This window comes from Andrena cerasifolii, chromosome 2 (genome assembly GCF_050908995.1).
Source record: "Andrena cerasifolii isolate SP2316 chromosome 2, iyAndCera1_principal, whole genome shotgun sequence".
Classification (NCBI taxonomy): domain Eukaryota; kingdom Metazoa; phylum Arthropoda; class Insecta; order Hymenoptera; family Andrenidae; genus Andrena; species Andrena cerasifolii.
In genome coordinates, this window is record NC_135119.1 from 5,499,985 (window position 1) to 5,515,227 (window position 15,243).

A 15,243-nucleotide genomic window follows, 5' to 3' on the forward strand; every position below is an offset into this window, starting at 1 on the left:
AAATAATAGAATTTCAGAATAAATTACAAGTACTTAATTTGGAACGATTATATACATTTAATAACGTTAAATAAACTGTTTCTCTTGTAATAATTCAGAAGTTGCTTTCGTTTGCAGCGTGAGCAATAAAGTTAACGAATCGTTTCTTTTATCGGATGAGAAAAACGACGATGATTGGTGGGGATCTAAATCTTCAAAGGCTTAAGTATCAGCTGCCATTTCTTAGCAGACGTTAAAATGGCAAAGTAATAATTTATAACAAATGAATTAGTAACAAATGAATGAATTTATAACTACCCTTTTCTTTGAATTCTTCGTTCACTGTACATGGAAAAAGAGTCGTCTGTCTTTCCTTACTGTAAGACGTAGTTAACTTATAATCAAGCAAGTGTTTAAAAAACCAATCTATTGCACTAATAAACTTTAAAGGCGAATGATTTACGTAACCATTTATATTTATACCTTGTAAATCATTCAAAACTTTACGAATTTCAAAGAATCCTACAAAAGAATTTTCTTCTTCGATTGAAAATAAAATTCAAAGTTCCCAGAGGGGGCTTAACAATTCACAATTGTAGGATGATAAATCGGATATAAATAAAGGGAATAACCATCGATTAATTAAATGTACGAAAGCTAATTAAACGTATTGCATAATTTGTTAAATAACGAGCAGCTGCTGCCAATGTTTCGTCCACGCAAACGTGCAGGTGGCACCGTTGAGTTAACAGTGAAGATTTTTGAATCCAACGTTGAATTTGACATATTGCCTAATTCGTCATGTTTATCACAAAATTCGTGGGGGGGGGGGCGGAACAAATTTAGTTCCGTTGATCGCAGTCACAACAGTCACGGCAGTAATGGCTGTCGTTAAATTTGTGCCGTCGATGCACACCCATTAATTGATCCCTTTCGCGGATGAGATAAATGACGATGAACAGGACGAATCTTGATCCCCGAAGGATTTTCCTCGAATAACCGTTCTTTTCGCTGGTAGACACTGACATGACTACGACAGGGCAGATAGTAGGATTATGCAGATGGCCGTTTTAGATTGCGCCAGAAAATTCGGGCTAGTACCCCTGGATGACATCGATTGCGCCGTGTTGTCGATTCTTCGTGGCCGTACCTCGCTGTCGATGCTTTTTCGCCCTTTTGTTGCTACATCGTTTTCAGCGTCGTTGTAACTACCGCTGCTTGCTCTCCCATGAAGCCGTATATCTGGGGGGAAAAGTGATTGACATATTAGAGAAGATAGCTCCAGATAAAATTGTTTCATATGGAGAAATAATTTTTTCAGTCGTGCCAGCTGATTTACAATATAAAATCTTAGGATTTCTATTTCACGCTATTGCGTTTTACACGTTCACATCTTATTGTACACATCTTAGTTATTTATTCAAACTTGTACTAAATTTTGAAAGTTACCTTATTTTAATTTAATAAAATTTGTGTGAGGTTGAATAATTTAGAAGTCAATTATGTTCGCTGTATGATGTAATATTATGTTATGATGTATAATTATGTTCGAAAAAGTTGCATGTAATTATTTGTTATTAAAAATTGGAATGGGGAGTTGTTTGAAGTTCTAACCCAGACCTATGTGATGGATGGGCAATGCATGATTGAACTGTATCGTTTAATTTTAATTTCGAGAGAGTATTCAGAGAGTTCATAAGATGTTGATACAAGTGGACTAGGGCTGGGACTATTTTTCGAATTTTTCGGTATTCCAATATTCGAATACTTCAATTACTCAGTTATTTGGCGAATATAATTCGAATATCCAAGTATCCAAATACTATTCGAATGTTTCAGTATTTGAATACTATTCGAATACTATGCGAATATTTCAGAATTTGAATACTATTCGAATACTATGCGAATATTTCAGTATTTGAATACTATTCGAATACTATACGAATATTTCAGAATTTGAATACTATTCGAATACTATGCGAATATTTCAGTATTTGAATACTATTCGAATACTATGCGAATATTTCAGTATTCGAATGCTATTCGAATATTTCAGTATTCTAATGCTATTCGAATATTTCAGTATTCGAATGCTATTCGAATATTTCAGTATTCGAATGCTATTCGAATATTTCAGTATTCGAATGCTATTCGAATGCTACTCGAATACTATGCGAATATTTCAGTATTCGAATGCTATTCGTATACTATGCGAATATTTCAGTATTCGAATGTTTCAGTATTCGAATATTTCAGTATTTGAATACTATTCGAATACTATGCGAATATTTCAGTATTCGAATGTTTCAGTATTCGAATACTTCAGTATTTGAATACTATTCGAATACTATGCAAATATTTCAGTATTCCAATACTTCAGTATTTGAATACTATTTGAATACTATGCAAATATTTCAGTATTCGTATGCTATTCGAATACTATTCGAATATTTCAGTATTCGAATAATAACATTCGAATAAAGTAATGAATAAAATGATTTAGAATTTCGACCGTAAAGAATTTTTAAAACTTAAAAGTAAATGTTATCGGCGCACCGGTTCGGTCTATTTTAATTATTCTATTAACCTTAAAGAACCTCGAGGACCTTTCGAACAACAGATCGAACCTAGTTAAGATAAGTAACCGAAAATTGTTTTTAAAAAAATACACCGAACCGGTGCGCCGATAACATTTGCTTTTAAGTTTTAAAAGCAGTACAGTAATGCCTGGCGAGCACAGGCTAAAGAACTAGTGCCATATATTTTCGATGGTAAAATATCACGAAGTAAAAGTAGGTATGAAGGAATACGTAACGACGTATATCCTAGTGCCTTCACTCCTGGCGGGAGATTATAATCGAAAAGAGCACGAGATGTCGAGGAAATCTGTAAGAAAGTTCTGGAAACGAAAGATCAGATAACTCTACATAGTTGACGCGGCGTAGTGGTTCATAAACCGCATGGGATTTCATCAAAATCCCGTTGAGAACGCGGCGTTTGTCGCCTTAGAGAAGATCTACGGCATTGTGCCACGTTGCTGAAAGTTCGCGGGTAAATTTCACGCCCTCTCTCGAACTTTCCCTTCAAAAAGTTTCTCACCCCGCTGTGCGTAAGTTCTCGTATTACACCGTGGCGATGATTTAAAAGGAAGTTCTTCGGAATTTCTAAGCCAGATAACGTATGTACGTATATACGTGTGCGCGTTAAAATACCCTAGCTGTTCCTACTTTTCGTCCGTTTTAAAGAATCTGATCCAATCCATGAATAATTAAATTCAGGAAGTGCAGCTCAGTTTCAATGCAGACAGCTGATAAATCTGAGAAAAGTTCCATTATGAACATTATCCTATCAACTCACAAGGGAACATCCCGAACCCGGAAATTCAAAAAATTCTGAACCTTTGTGAATATGTAGGGAATTTTCTCCTGATTACCACGCAATTTTTGTTTGCTGCCCAATTTGACCCTTGAAAATTCGGTTATTTTCCAATTTTGTGTGATAACTAGGGAGCTGATAAATAATTTTTTTTACCAAATGATAGATCTAATTAAAAGACATAACTTCTGTCTTGAAACTTTTTTTCTATCTCTTACAGTTCGCGAGTTATAACGCAAAATCGGAAAATAGCCGAATTTTCAGGGGTTAATTTCACCCCCTTCGAGTGAATTTGGGCAGCAAACAAAAATTGCGTTGTAATCAAGAGGAAATCCCCTACACACTGACAAAGTTTCAGAATTTTTTGAATTTTCGGGTTCGGGATCTTCCCTTGTCAGTTATAAAGTATTCTATATTTAAAAATAAATTCGCTTGGACGATTTGAAAGAGTTTAATATCACAGCTGGGAGACGCGATGAACGAGGCGAGAATCTCACAATTAGTACGCCCGCCAACAGAATGCTGCAAGTTTAATTCGATTTTTGTTTGGCGAGTTTCGCAACGCGTAAGCGCGACTGCAGGCGTTTGAATATTCAATCTTGTTTCGACAACACTGCAACTGGTGCTGGAATATGCAATTGCACGAATGAAACGAAAGGCAGAATTGTTGGGAATGATATCTGGAGACATTTAGCACGGAAGCAAAGCGGAGGAGAAGAGTATGAAATGGGCAATTGAAATGATTTAAAAGAGGGATACATACAACGTGTATGGTTTGATGTAAGATCTGTTGATGTACTGCATGGATGGTATAAGTTATTATTCGATGATAAAAATTTATTAAACAGATTTCTAGTTTTTAATTATACGTAAAATATAGAATCTTACATTAAAATTTAATAGAAGGTCTGCAGTGTTTATTTACGTGTGTGTAAATGTGTGCTTTTGAACATTTTAATAAGTTTGTTATGAAATCTGGAACGGGATAATTAAGTTACGTGGTTCAGATTAATTCGTTTATTTTTGCAAAAATTTGGAAGCACCTTCAGCATGCTATCATTTTTATATACATTAAAAGTACACATATGCACTAACAGAAAATTTGTTGTATGCATACTAAAATTCTCAATCTTCCTGAAAAAGAAGACCTATTAAATTTATGAAAAGCTTTTCTCCGAATATGATAATAAACTCTTATTTTAAGCCTCGAATATTTCAGTATTCGAATATTTCAGTATTCGAATGCTATTCGAATATTTCAGTATTCGAATAATAACATTCGAATACTCAAATATTCGAATAATAACATTCGAATACTCAAATATTCGAATAATAACATTCGAATACTCAAATATTCGAATCTTAAATTATTCGAATACTCAAATATTCGAATCTTAAATTATTCGAATACTTGTAAAATATTCGAATATTAAATTATTCGAATACTTGTAAAATATTCGAATATTAAATTATTCGAATACTTGTAAAATATTCGAATATAAAATTATTTTTAAAAGCTTTTCTCCGAATATGATAATGAACTCTTATTTTAAGCCCAATGGAAACATTTGTATATGGTACGTAAATTTTCGGAACATGAAAATAACAAGAAAAAAGTCTCAACGACTTACTGTACATTGCTGAAAATATGTATGATGTCAATCTGCTTACAGTTGTATAAACGTAGAGGAGATCGGGGTAAAGTGAGCCTTGGGGTACAATGTGCTTTCTTAATTTGTTATTTAAAAATAGAATGTATTTAAAAAATTTGGTAGCGTAAACAATGTATCTATATAATATAACAATGATAATTATGCACATTCAGATATCGAAAAATTGATTTAAAAACTTAAAATTTAATTTTTAGAGACTTCCGATTGGTTTTCTTTTTAATTAGCTTTTTGGATAGACGAATCATAAATATATTACTTTAAGTCTAAATTTCTTCTGTGCGTTTAAAACAAGCTTATAAACATCCTTGTACATGCGTTTGTGAAAACATTAATCTGAACATTGTTCAGTAATTAATTTTCCACTGAGTATATATTCGGGGGTAAAGTGACCAGGGTAAACTGAGCTACAAAAAAAAAGATGTGCGAGTGATGTGCGCAATTTCCTAACTTGTCAGCTGGCTAGGAAACCACGCGATGTGGTGAAACAGAAACTAACTCCTCCCAAAAATGAAAAATCTGCCAGTTTTTGACAACCATGGTGCCACGAACTAGCAGCCGACGTGATACACACGCCATCCCAGCGCAAGGGGTTAATAATTACCTACATCCTTAATTAAAGTTCTTATTTTATTTCAGCCCCATGTGCAATTTTATTTTTGCCCCACATACATACATGGGGTAAAGCGATCCTTCTTGCATCTTTTCTTTCAACTTGAATTTTAAGTATTGCTACTCGTAATTTGTCAATAGTAATGTTTAAATAATATAAATTTATTTCTCCACATTTTTATTGAAAGGGATAAATCGTATTCTACTACTGTTTTAGGCTCACTTTACCCCGTCACCCCTAGTATTGTCATCCATGATGAAAAAGACGACTTCTGTCGATTTATTATAACATTTAAAGATTGGCTACTCTTTTGCATCCATATTCTCTTTTGTCCTCTCTTTTTTTATTGATTAAAAAATTACAATAATCCTAATTATCTGTAACAAAATTTTAATTTCTCCGTTTTTAGTGTTTTATCATGTTATTGAATGTCAGGTGAAGTTGATAAGTTAGAATGAGGGTTATTGTTATCATATTTACATTAGTGTTTAAGACAATAAATAATTAATCATAATAAGAATTACTCACCATCGTTTCTATCGATATTTGGCAGTGACGAATCTGTTATTTCGTTGGGGCTCGGCTCGGGGCTGGGTGGTGGCCTCTGTCTCGAGTTCTGAATATTTTCAACTAAAAATCAAATTCAGTTTACAGTTATTTTCAACTAAAAATCAAATTCAGTCACATTAGCGTTTTTTAGAATATCGAAGCTCGTAGTATAGCTCCTAATTCTTTTGTTTACATCTCCGATTATACTTTATAATTTGCCACTGTAGACAGATAAATTGTTATACTCGTATAAAATAGCACGTAATCGATATCTCCATATATATATATATATATATGTGATGTTTAAAATCCACTATTCACACATGCATAGAGGTAGACTTAAATCAAGGAGTTAAAAAAAAAGGGTGTAAGACTGTGGACTTATAGAACTTACTAAGAGGAATAAAGCATGTTTAATCAAGATAGATCTCAAAATCAATCCTTTCGACTTCGTTCTCGAGATATTAACAGTTGAATATTAGCGGTGGAATTTCCGGACCACGCAGTTTAAAGCCGAGTCAGCTGAGCGCGCGGTAGTATACGCTCGCACGCACATACAGGAGGCGCGCGTAGATACAGGCCCACACACACAGTAGAGCCGACTGCGCTATCCCATTTTCACGGTTTGAATCAGCGCGGTAGACTCTACTGTGTGTGTGGGTCTGTATCTGCGCGCGCCTCCTGCGTGTGCCTGCGAGGGCTCACTGCTCCGCGCTCAGCTGTTTCGGCTTTAAACTACGCGGCCCGGAAGTTGCACCGCTAATATTCAACTGTTAATATCTCGAGAACGAAGCCTCGAATTCCAAAACGGTCAAGGACTTTTCGATGTCTTTTTGTATCAGGATATTGCATGTTCCGGATTGTCCCGCAATTTTGGGACATCCTGTATGTATGCGTAAAGATAGTGGCTACTATTTACAAAGTACTAACCAGTATAGCAGTACATATTAAACTGCAATATGTCTCAATAAAATTTGAAAACTTATATTGATGAAATCTGCTTGTATATTTACCTTCTTCGATTGTGGGAACTGGGGTAGTGGTCGTCGTTCTCATTCGCGTTGTTGGTGTTGGAATATCTGGAAAACGCATAATTTTAGGAAAACAGTTAGTGATTTCTCAAAATATCCGAAAATATTTTCTTACAATTAACATTATTGTTATCGCCGTATTCACAATTATCACTTCAGTACGAGTCTACTTGACGAATTATAGGTAAATTTTTACCAATGTATAATCTAACTGTCACCGTAACTTGTTATATCTTTATTTGTGTTTATGTTTGTAACCGTGAAAATAATGAAATAGATTTGTGCGTCTTATTTATTCAAGAACCTAATAATTCGATTTTCTCGAAAACTAAGCTTTGGGAGAAAAGATTTTATTTGACACTTTTAATTTATTTTTGCATAAGGTATCACCTCTTGCCCTCTTGTATATACCATCATTTCGGCCGCGCCGTGCATAAAAGTTAACAGCTCAGGGATGTTAACCAGCATAGTGTTTAACTTCAATTCTAACTGATCTTTGCTTCAGATTCTGTTTACTCTTCAACTGTATTTAACACAACTAAATACGATTTAATTTATGACTTACACGTATTTACGTCCAAAATCATGCAAGGGTTACTGTATGACATGTACGCATCAGTACGTTGTACAATTTGTACCTGCTAAAATAATTATTAAACATATAGGACATAGGTACCTCTGATATTTAATGCTTGTAGACAGTAAGATTGGAATTAGCAAATTTGTGGATTCCTCTTTCGTTTCGATTACTCTCAACATCCTATTAAGGACCCAGTTTAATATGCAAATGAGCCTTAAGTCGCTACCGCAACTGAGCCGGTATTCAAGTGGCTTTTCCATAATCCATCGAGACGGTAGCAGATTAAAGTACATACAAAGCCAAGGAGTTCGATTTATGAGTAGACCAACGGTGAATCGACAATTACTGTTTGATAGATACCCGATTACCCGTGGCTTGGTTTCATTGTAAAATAGAGCGACCGCCAGAGTTATTACTTATTACTTAGTGATAGATCGTTTGTAGTACTTTTCAATAAATACAATGCTTCTGAGGACAGAAAAGTTTGCTTTATCGAGGCAAGGAAATTCTGTTTCACATCCACCCCCGAGTGTGTAACAAATCTTTTTAGGGTACGGGACTTTTTACATCACGTAGTATGGGTAATTGTGAAAGTAGTGACATTAGCACTTTTAAATAAAAGTGTAAAAGCCATGGCGCGTCCAGATTTTAATTGAAGCACTTCACTTGAGTAGAGTGAAATCTCGATTAGCAGAACACCGATTATCGGAATGTTTAATTATCAGAACATGAATTATCGGAATGTTTAATTATCAGAACATCGATTAACCAAACATTCGATTATTCGAACAGCCTTTCCTGATGGAGGGAAACTGTCATTCCTTAATATGCGCATGTAGTTTACCACTCAGTTTTCACAGTTCTAATTTCGTGATGGCACTTGTGTTTATATCAAAATGTGAGTAGAACAATAACGTGTCTGAGGATTTGGTTAGCCTGACTGACAAGTGTAGAGATAGCGAAATTCCTGATTTTTTCGTGCAAAAATCACGCGAAAAAAGTCAGGATTTCAACTTTAAATAGCCACCATTTTGCTTTAAATTAATACATCTGAAAATTCTCTCAGTCAATCGGAAGATACATTAATATACTAACGAAATCTTTTTCGTTTATTGATTTTAGATAATCTGGTTCCGAATCTGCTAGCAGACTGCATCCGGAGGGATTCTTGTATTTCAAATTAGTTTTGAACGAAATTTGAAAGAATTCTTAAATTTGATAGATTATTCAGGAACTACCTTAAGGAACCTAGAAGTGGTGAGTCATAAGTTCTCATCCAGTTTACAATATCTTGTTTCATTCACTGATTATTGCAGTTAAATAGCATTATTAATGTTGTCTAATAACGTTATATGTGTTATGGACAAGGCAAGAAAAAACTGTATCAGTTCTTATGGAATAAAAAAATGTTATACATAAACTGGGTAAAAACTTATGACTTACCGTCTGAATTTGGAGCGAGAAGTGTCTTTAATCTTTTTGAGCAATTAGAAATAAATGTTACTTTATATTTTTTTAAATGCAATAATAATCATACTTACTATACATCCTAATGCTGCCATCAGTTTCGCCAAGTGAATTCTTTGATATGCATTTGTATGTTCCGTAATCGGACATCCCCACCGATAGTATTGTAAGTTTCATGTATACTTTGTATGTATCATCCGAGAGCGATTGTTCATACTTTTCTCCTGCAAATAAAAGGTTCAGTTAAAAATTGACAAGCAACAAGTAATTCTCTTTTGATAAGTTTGTGCTGCATTTAGAATCCACGACAATGACGAATTTAAAACATCATGGTAGATATAATAATATGCAGTGATTATATTAAATAAAAGTGACTTAATTATAAATTAAGAGTGAATTTAAATACTCCAGTTATATAGTATCAGCAATTCAATGAAAAATATAGTACCGAACACCGACAATTATTTATAATTACACAGCATTTCATCTACAGCAGGGTTGACTGACTGGTGGCTCAAGAGCCACCGGGGGTTCCTCCGCTTTGCTACTACGCTGAACGGCCCCCCTCCATACCTACTAGACTCTGACGATCGCAGTGGATTTCTCCTTCTTTCCTTCTCTTTTCGACTATGATCGTCAGAGTCTGGTAGGTATGGAGAGGGCCGTTTAGCGTAGCAGCAAGGCGGAGGTGCTCCCGGTGGCCCGCGAGCCACCAGTTAGTCAACCCTGATCTACAGCGTCAGAAGTAAGAGCCATTAAAAGCAAACGTATGCAATTCAGTTTACGAAATTATATATTCTCGTAAGAACATGGAAGGAAATGTTGGATAAGTAAAAACATACTTTCCTGCACATTTCGCGAAAGTTCTTTTAAAATGTGCTTCGAAGCAAGTAGTTGATTTACAATTTTACAAGTAACAATATATTGTATCTTGGGTACGTATTGAATTTCAGAATCTAAAAATAAATTATAATAAGAAAATGACATTAGTGAATATTTATTAGCTGCGCAAGGTGATGACAGGTCACACTCTCTTAATTTCAATTAAAAAGATTATTGTAACCCACCCAACGCCCAAGCATAACGACACCGCGTTACATTCCGATTGCCACAATCGAACGCCGAAATCCGGCACAACCGCGTAAAGGTGAAATCTGACGGCACATGGATCGGCGAGTCGGGTCAGCTCGCACAGGCTCGGGAATCGGCGATCCGTGAGCATTCTCACGGCGCAGCTCGGCTCGTGGAGGCTCGTAGAGGCTCGCCGAGCCGGAGCCATTCCACGCCAACTCCTTGTCTTTTGCTCCTACAGGCTTGGCGCGGCTCGGTTCGCTCAGGCTCGCGTGTCGGCGATCCATGAGTGTTCTCACGGCGCGGCTCGGCTCGTGGAGGCTCAGCTCGCCCGGGTTCGCGAATCGGCGAACCATGAGCGTTCCCACGGCGTGAGACTCGGCGAGCCATGAGTGTTCTCACGGCGCAGCTCGGCTCGTGGAGGCTCGTGGAAGCTCGTGGAGGCTCGTGGAGGCTTGTAGAGGCTCGCCAAGCCGGAGCCATTCCACGCCAACTCCTTGTCTTTTGCTCCTACAGGCTTGGCGCGGCTCGGTTCGCTCAGGCTCGCGTGTCGGCGATCCATGAGCGTTCTCACGGCGCGGGACTCGGCGAGAGGCTCGGCTCGCCCAGGCTGGTCCAGGCTTGCGGGTCGGCGAGCCGTGAGCGTTCTGACGGCGCGTGGGCTCGGCAAGTCTCGTGCCAAGCTCGCTGATCCACGTGCCGTCAGATTTCACCTTAAAGATTCTCGGAAGCGCTCCGAGACCATCAGCACATGTAGAAACACCCGAAAAGCGGTCCAAAGACGGAGACCCCGATGCTCCTCGCTTCGCCCCGATTAAGTATAAAAACGATGTACGCGCAATGCGAGCTCAGACATGAGACGGACTTGATGGAGACTTGATACAGACCTTATACAGTATTCACGCCTGATTAAGGCATAGTACCAGTGTCACCCAGATCGGGACAGAATAAACTTGTTTAAACCTTACGGTGAGTTCCAACTCTTTAAACCGCAACGATCGCCTACCTTCGGTTTCCAACCGAATATTCCCGTCCCGGCAATATCACCCGAAGCCCGTTGGACGACGACTGCGAAGGACGACCCGGAGCACCCCGAGATTCTAGCCAGAATCTCGACCCCAGGCGCCTTGAGACAACAAGATCATCATCTTAAAAGCTCGTCATGAATTAGGTGTACTTTTTGCGATGCTTGATAACTGGATTTATGTGTTTGTTTGCAGAGAGAAGAAGAAAGAAAATTGTTTAGTTGTTAAAGTTACTTTCCTCATTTTGGTTACTCATCATCTTTTTTTGTGTATTAAGTGTACTATATTTATATCTGGATGAATGGTAGCCGTGTATTATCTGTGATCTAGAGTCTCCAATCTAATGCTAAAAATATTCATGGGGTGCATTTATGAATTTCAATAATATTTTGAATAGAATATATTAAGGTTATAATTTGAATAAAGTTAGCACTGTCTTGTAACATTTACATCATTCTTTAATTATTTATTTTCGACAATAAGGATACTCTGTAATTACTGATATAAAAGATGCAACTACTTCGTAGAATTATTAACAATGGAATTAGTAAGTCATTATAATGATTCATGACAGTAAGTATTCTCGTTCTAGAAGTAACATGTAACTTATGTTTAAAAAGATAGTTAGAAACTATGACTGTAATATTTTTGATCAACAGATTTTAATAATAATCAAATACAGTATACAAATAAACGATGTATGAAATTGGTTAAATAATATTATTTTGTTTTAATTATAAAACTGTATATTTTGTAAGTGAGTCTCGCTAAGTAAATATAAATTATTAAAATAATGCGTATGATTTTGTTCAAGAAAGTTTCTATCGATTGATTCCAGCTGCAGCTACGTACATCCTTACCATCACTATCTAAGGAAAATGCTAGAGACATTTTTAACATAGGAGAAGTAGTATACTTAAATGGTTTAGTGACTGATTATTTATTGGATAATGAAACGTAAGAGTATTTCGAAATGTATTTGCCAATACTGTTTAACCGTTTTATGCAATTCCTATAGTCCATTTTACACTCGATCGACCATAAAAACAGGCATTAAGATTTCTCACATGAGCGCATATCCCTCATGGAATCTAGCGCTTTCTCCTTTCGCTTGGTAAATCGGCCTAACTCTTTATTTCTTATTCCTTCATACAATTGTCGCTGATTGTTGAAGCGTCAAGTTATGCATATTTTGAGCATACTTTTCAAGCCAGTATGGCAGGCAATTTTGTAACTGCAGGTGGACGGCTGTATGCCGCGACTTGAGCCTAAGTCCAAAATGTTGAATTTTTCTCGAGTGTTGCATGGCGTTGACAATTTGACAGTCCCATGGTTCGGGGTGAGGATAGTTTTCTCTCCAACAAGGTCATTTCCCACCACTAAGTAGTTCCTTCGCTCCTGTTTAAATTAGCCAATAGCAATGCTCATATAAGGCACCACATTTCTGTAAACAAGTGCTCCGCAAACTTTTCTCGGCACACCTAAGTTCTTCCCAGAATTCTGCGGTACACCACAAGCAAAAATATGCAAAACATGTACAAGTTACAAAGTTTATATATAGATAAATGACATTTATTTATTTATTCTACCTAAAGCCGGGAAGCCACCGGGAAGCTAAACTAAGCTAAGCTACGCTAAGCTACGCTAAGCTACGCTATGCTGTGTGATGCTATGTTTTAACGTAGCTATTGGTGGAAACGGTTCCATAAGAATGTATTGAAGCTAATTTTTTTAAAACGTAGCCTGGCATAGCATAGCATAGCTTGGCATAGCATAGCATAGCATAGCATAGCATAGCATAGCATAGCATAGCATAGCATAGCATAGCATAGCATAGCATAGCATAGCATAGCATAGCATAGCATAGCATAGCATAGCATAGCATAGGCAAAGCATAGCATAGCATAGCTTAGCATAGCTTAGCATAGCATAGCATAGCAGAGTATAGCATAGCATAGCATAGCATAGCATAGCATAGCATTGCATAGCATAGCATAGCTTAGCATAGCTTAGCGTAGCCTAGCGTAGCCTAGCATAGCATAGCTTAGCTTAGCATAGCATAGCATAACATAGAATAGCATAGCATAGCATAGCATAGCATAGCATAGCATAGAATAGCATAGCATAACATAGCATAGCATAGCATAGCATAGCATAGCATAGCATAGCATAGCATAGCATAGCATAGCATAGCATAGCATAGCATAGCATAGCATAGCATAGCATAGCATAGCATAGCATAGCATAGCATAGCATAGCATAGCATAGCATAGCATAGCATAGCATAGCATAGCATAGCATAGCATAGCAAAGCATAGCATCGCATAGTATAGCTTAGCATCCCGGTGGATTCCAGGCTTTACCCAGACCCTTCAAGCACGACCCCTCATCATTTTTTATTAAAACTAGAATTAAAAACCTTCGTTAACAAAAAAACTTGTGCTATGTTTTTTATTTGATAATTTTAATTGGCCAAGACCTTTCAAGCGCGACCGGTTATCATTTTTTATTAAAACTAGTATTGAAAAACTTCGTTAACAAAAAAAATTTTGTTATCAAAAAAACTTGTACTTTTTCTCCTCTTGGAGGCATTGCGCCGCGGTACACTTAGCATCGTCTCGTGGCATATTGGTTGCGGAGCACTACTGTAAACGACCATTCACCTGGCGTTTTCCTATAAGGGGTTATTCCTACCTGTGAAGTCTAAGAGTACGTGTATTTTCAGGATTTTTCTTGAACAAGACTTTTTTTTAAATAAACGGTTGTGTATCCAAAAGTATATATTTTAAAGTTCTTGTGGTTTTTGCAATGCAATATATAAATAAATAAAAAAATTATGGGCGATCTCCCGGCAGCGTACAATGCCAAAGCAGATCGAAGCAAGCTCTAGCAACAAGACAGAACTTCTGTACACTTTCACTTATTCTTTTCTGTTCTATTACACCTCAGTTTGATCCTTTGTTAAATATAGAGTTTCATTATTGTTATCCAGGCGTACGTTATTTGTTACATTTAAATATCTCACACAAAGTTAAGTCAGCGTGTGAGGTAGGTACGTATACGGTTCGGCAACTCGAGTTTGACCATATACGAATATTAGAGTGGGTCTTATTTACAATTGGTAAATTTTTTTCCTTCATAAATAAAAAGTATTCTAGAAGCATTTAAACTTTCAAAATTTGAGAGAAAAAAAGTATTTCTTTAATTTTTCGGACTTTTTTTGAAAACCGCTCGTCGCACGAGAAAAAGTAATACAACATAAAATATTCTCCTTGTCCGGATCTACAACTTTTGTTCGACATATTTTTTTAGTTGATCAATAACTTGGAGAATATTATATAAAATCGACTTCGCGAGTTATTAAACAATGATTTAAATGTTTAAGAGCACAGGGGCTCCCGTTCCCGTTATCCGATCGAGCGCAAACTTTACAAGGATTTTTTTTTAATTATTTGGAACTATTCTGGAGGGTGCCCCGAAGAAAATTCAAAAGTCGAAAATAAGAGCCACCCTAACGTGTACCTTCGCGACACTGATTCAGTTTGTAAACGTGTGAATGTTGTTCATGTTGTTCATGTATATATATGTAATTGAAGCATATCAATGTAACTAAAACGTTATAGTAATTCCTATTTTAATTATTGAATTTCTTGATATTTACGCCAAAATTATATCTACCTATATTAAAAGTTTAACAAACTAAGAATTAAATTAAAATAATGAAGAACTCTGAAACTTGATTTAAAGCATTTCTTGCGTGGATAGTTTTCTAGAAATTGCGAAAACAGTTTAGATTTTAGAATTAAAGCGGAGACTTGAAAAACAGCTGTAGCAGTTACCTCGTAGGTCAGTAGAGATAAAATCCTACTGGTTTATCAAAAGC

At 36.4% G+C, this 15,243-nt stretch overlaps 1 protein-coding gene across 2 annotated transcripts in view; it reads right to left on the reverse strand.

Moving 5' to 3' along the window:
* Positions 1-379: 379 nt before the first annotated feature.
* Positions 380-15,243, reverse strand: part of LOC143378505 (neurotrimin) — a 359,802-nt gene continuing 344,938 nt past the window's right edge. For both annotated transcript variants that reach the window (XM_076830310.1, XM_076830311.1), the window contains 4 exons: positions 9,339-9,488; positions 7,200-7,265; positions 6,166-6,267; positions 380-1,221 (listed from right to left, as the gene is read on the reverse strand). In XM_076830310.1, coding sequence (XP_076686425.1) covers positions 1,010-1,221; positions 6,166-6,267; positions 7,200-7,265; positions 9,339-9,488 — 530 coding nt within the window. In that variant the 3' untranslated portion in view covers positions 380-1,009. The remainder of the gene's footprint in view (positions 1,222-6,165; positions 6,268-7,199; positions 7,266-9,338; positions 9,489-15,243) is intronic.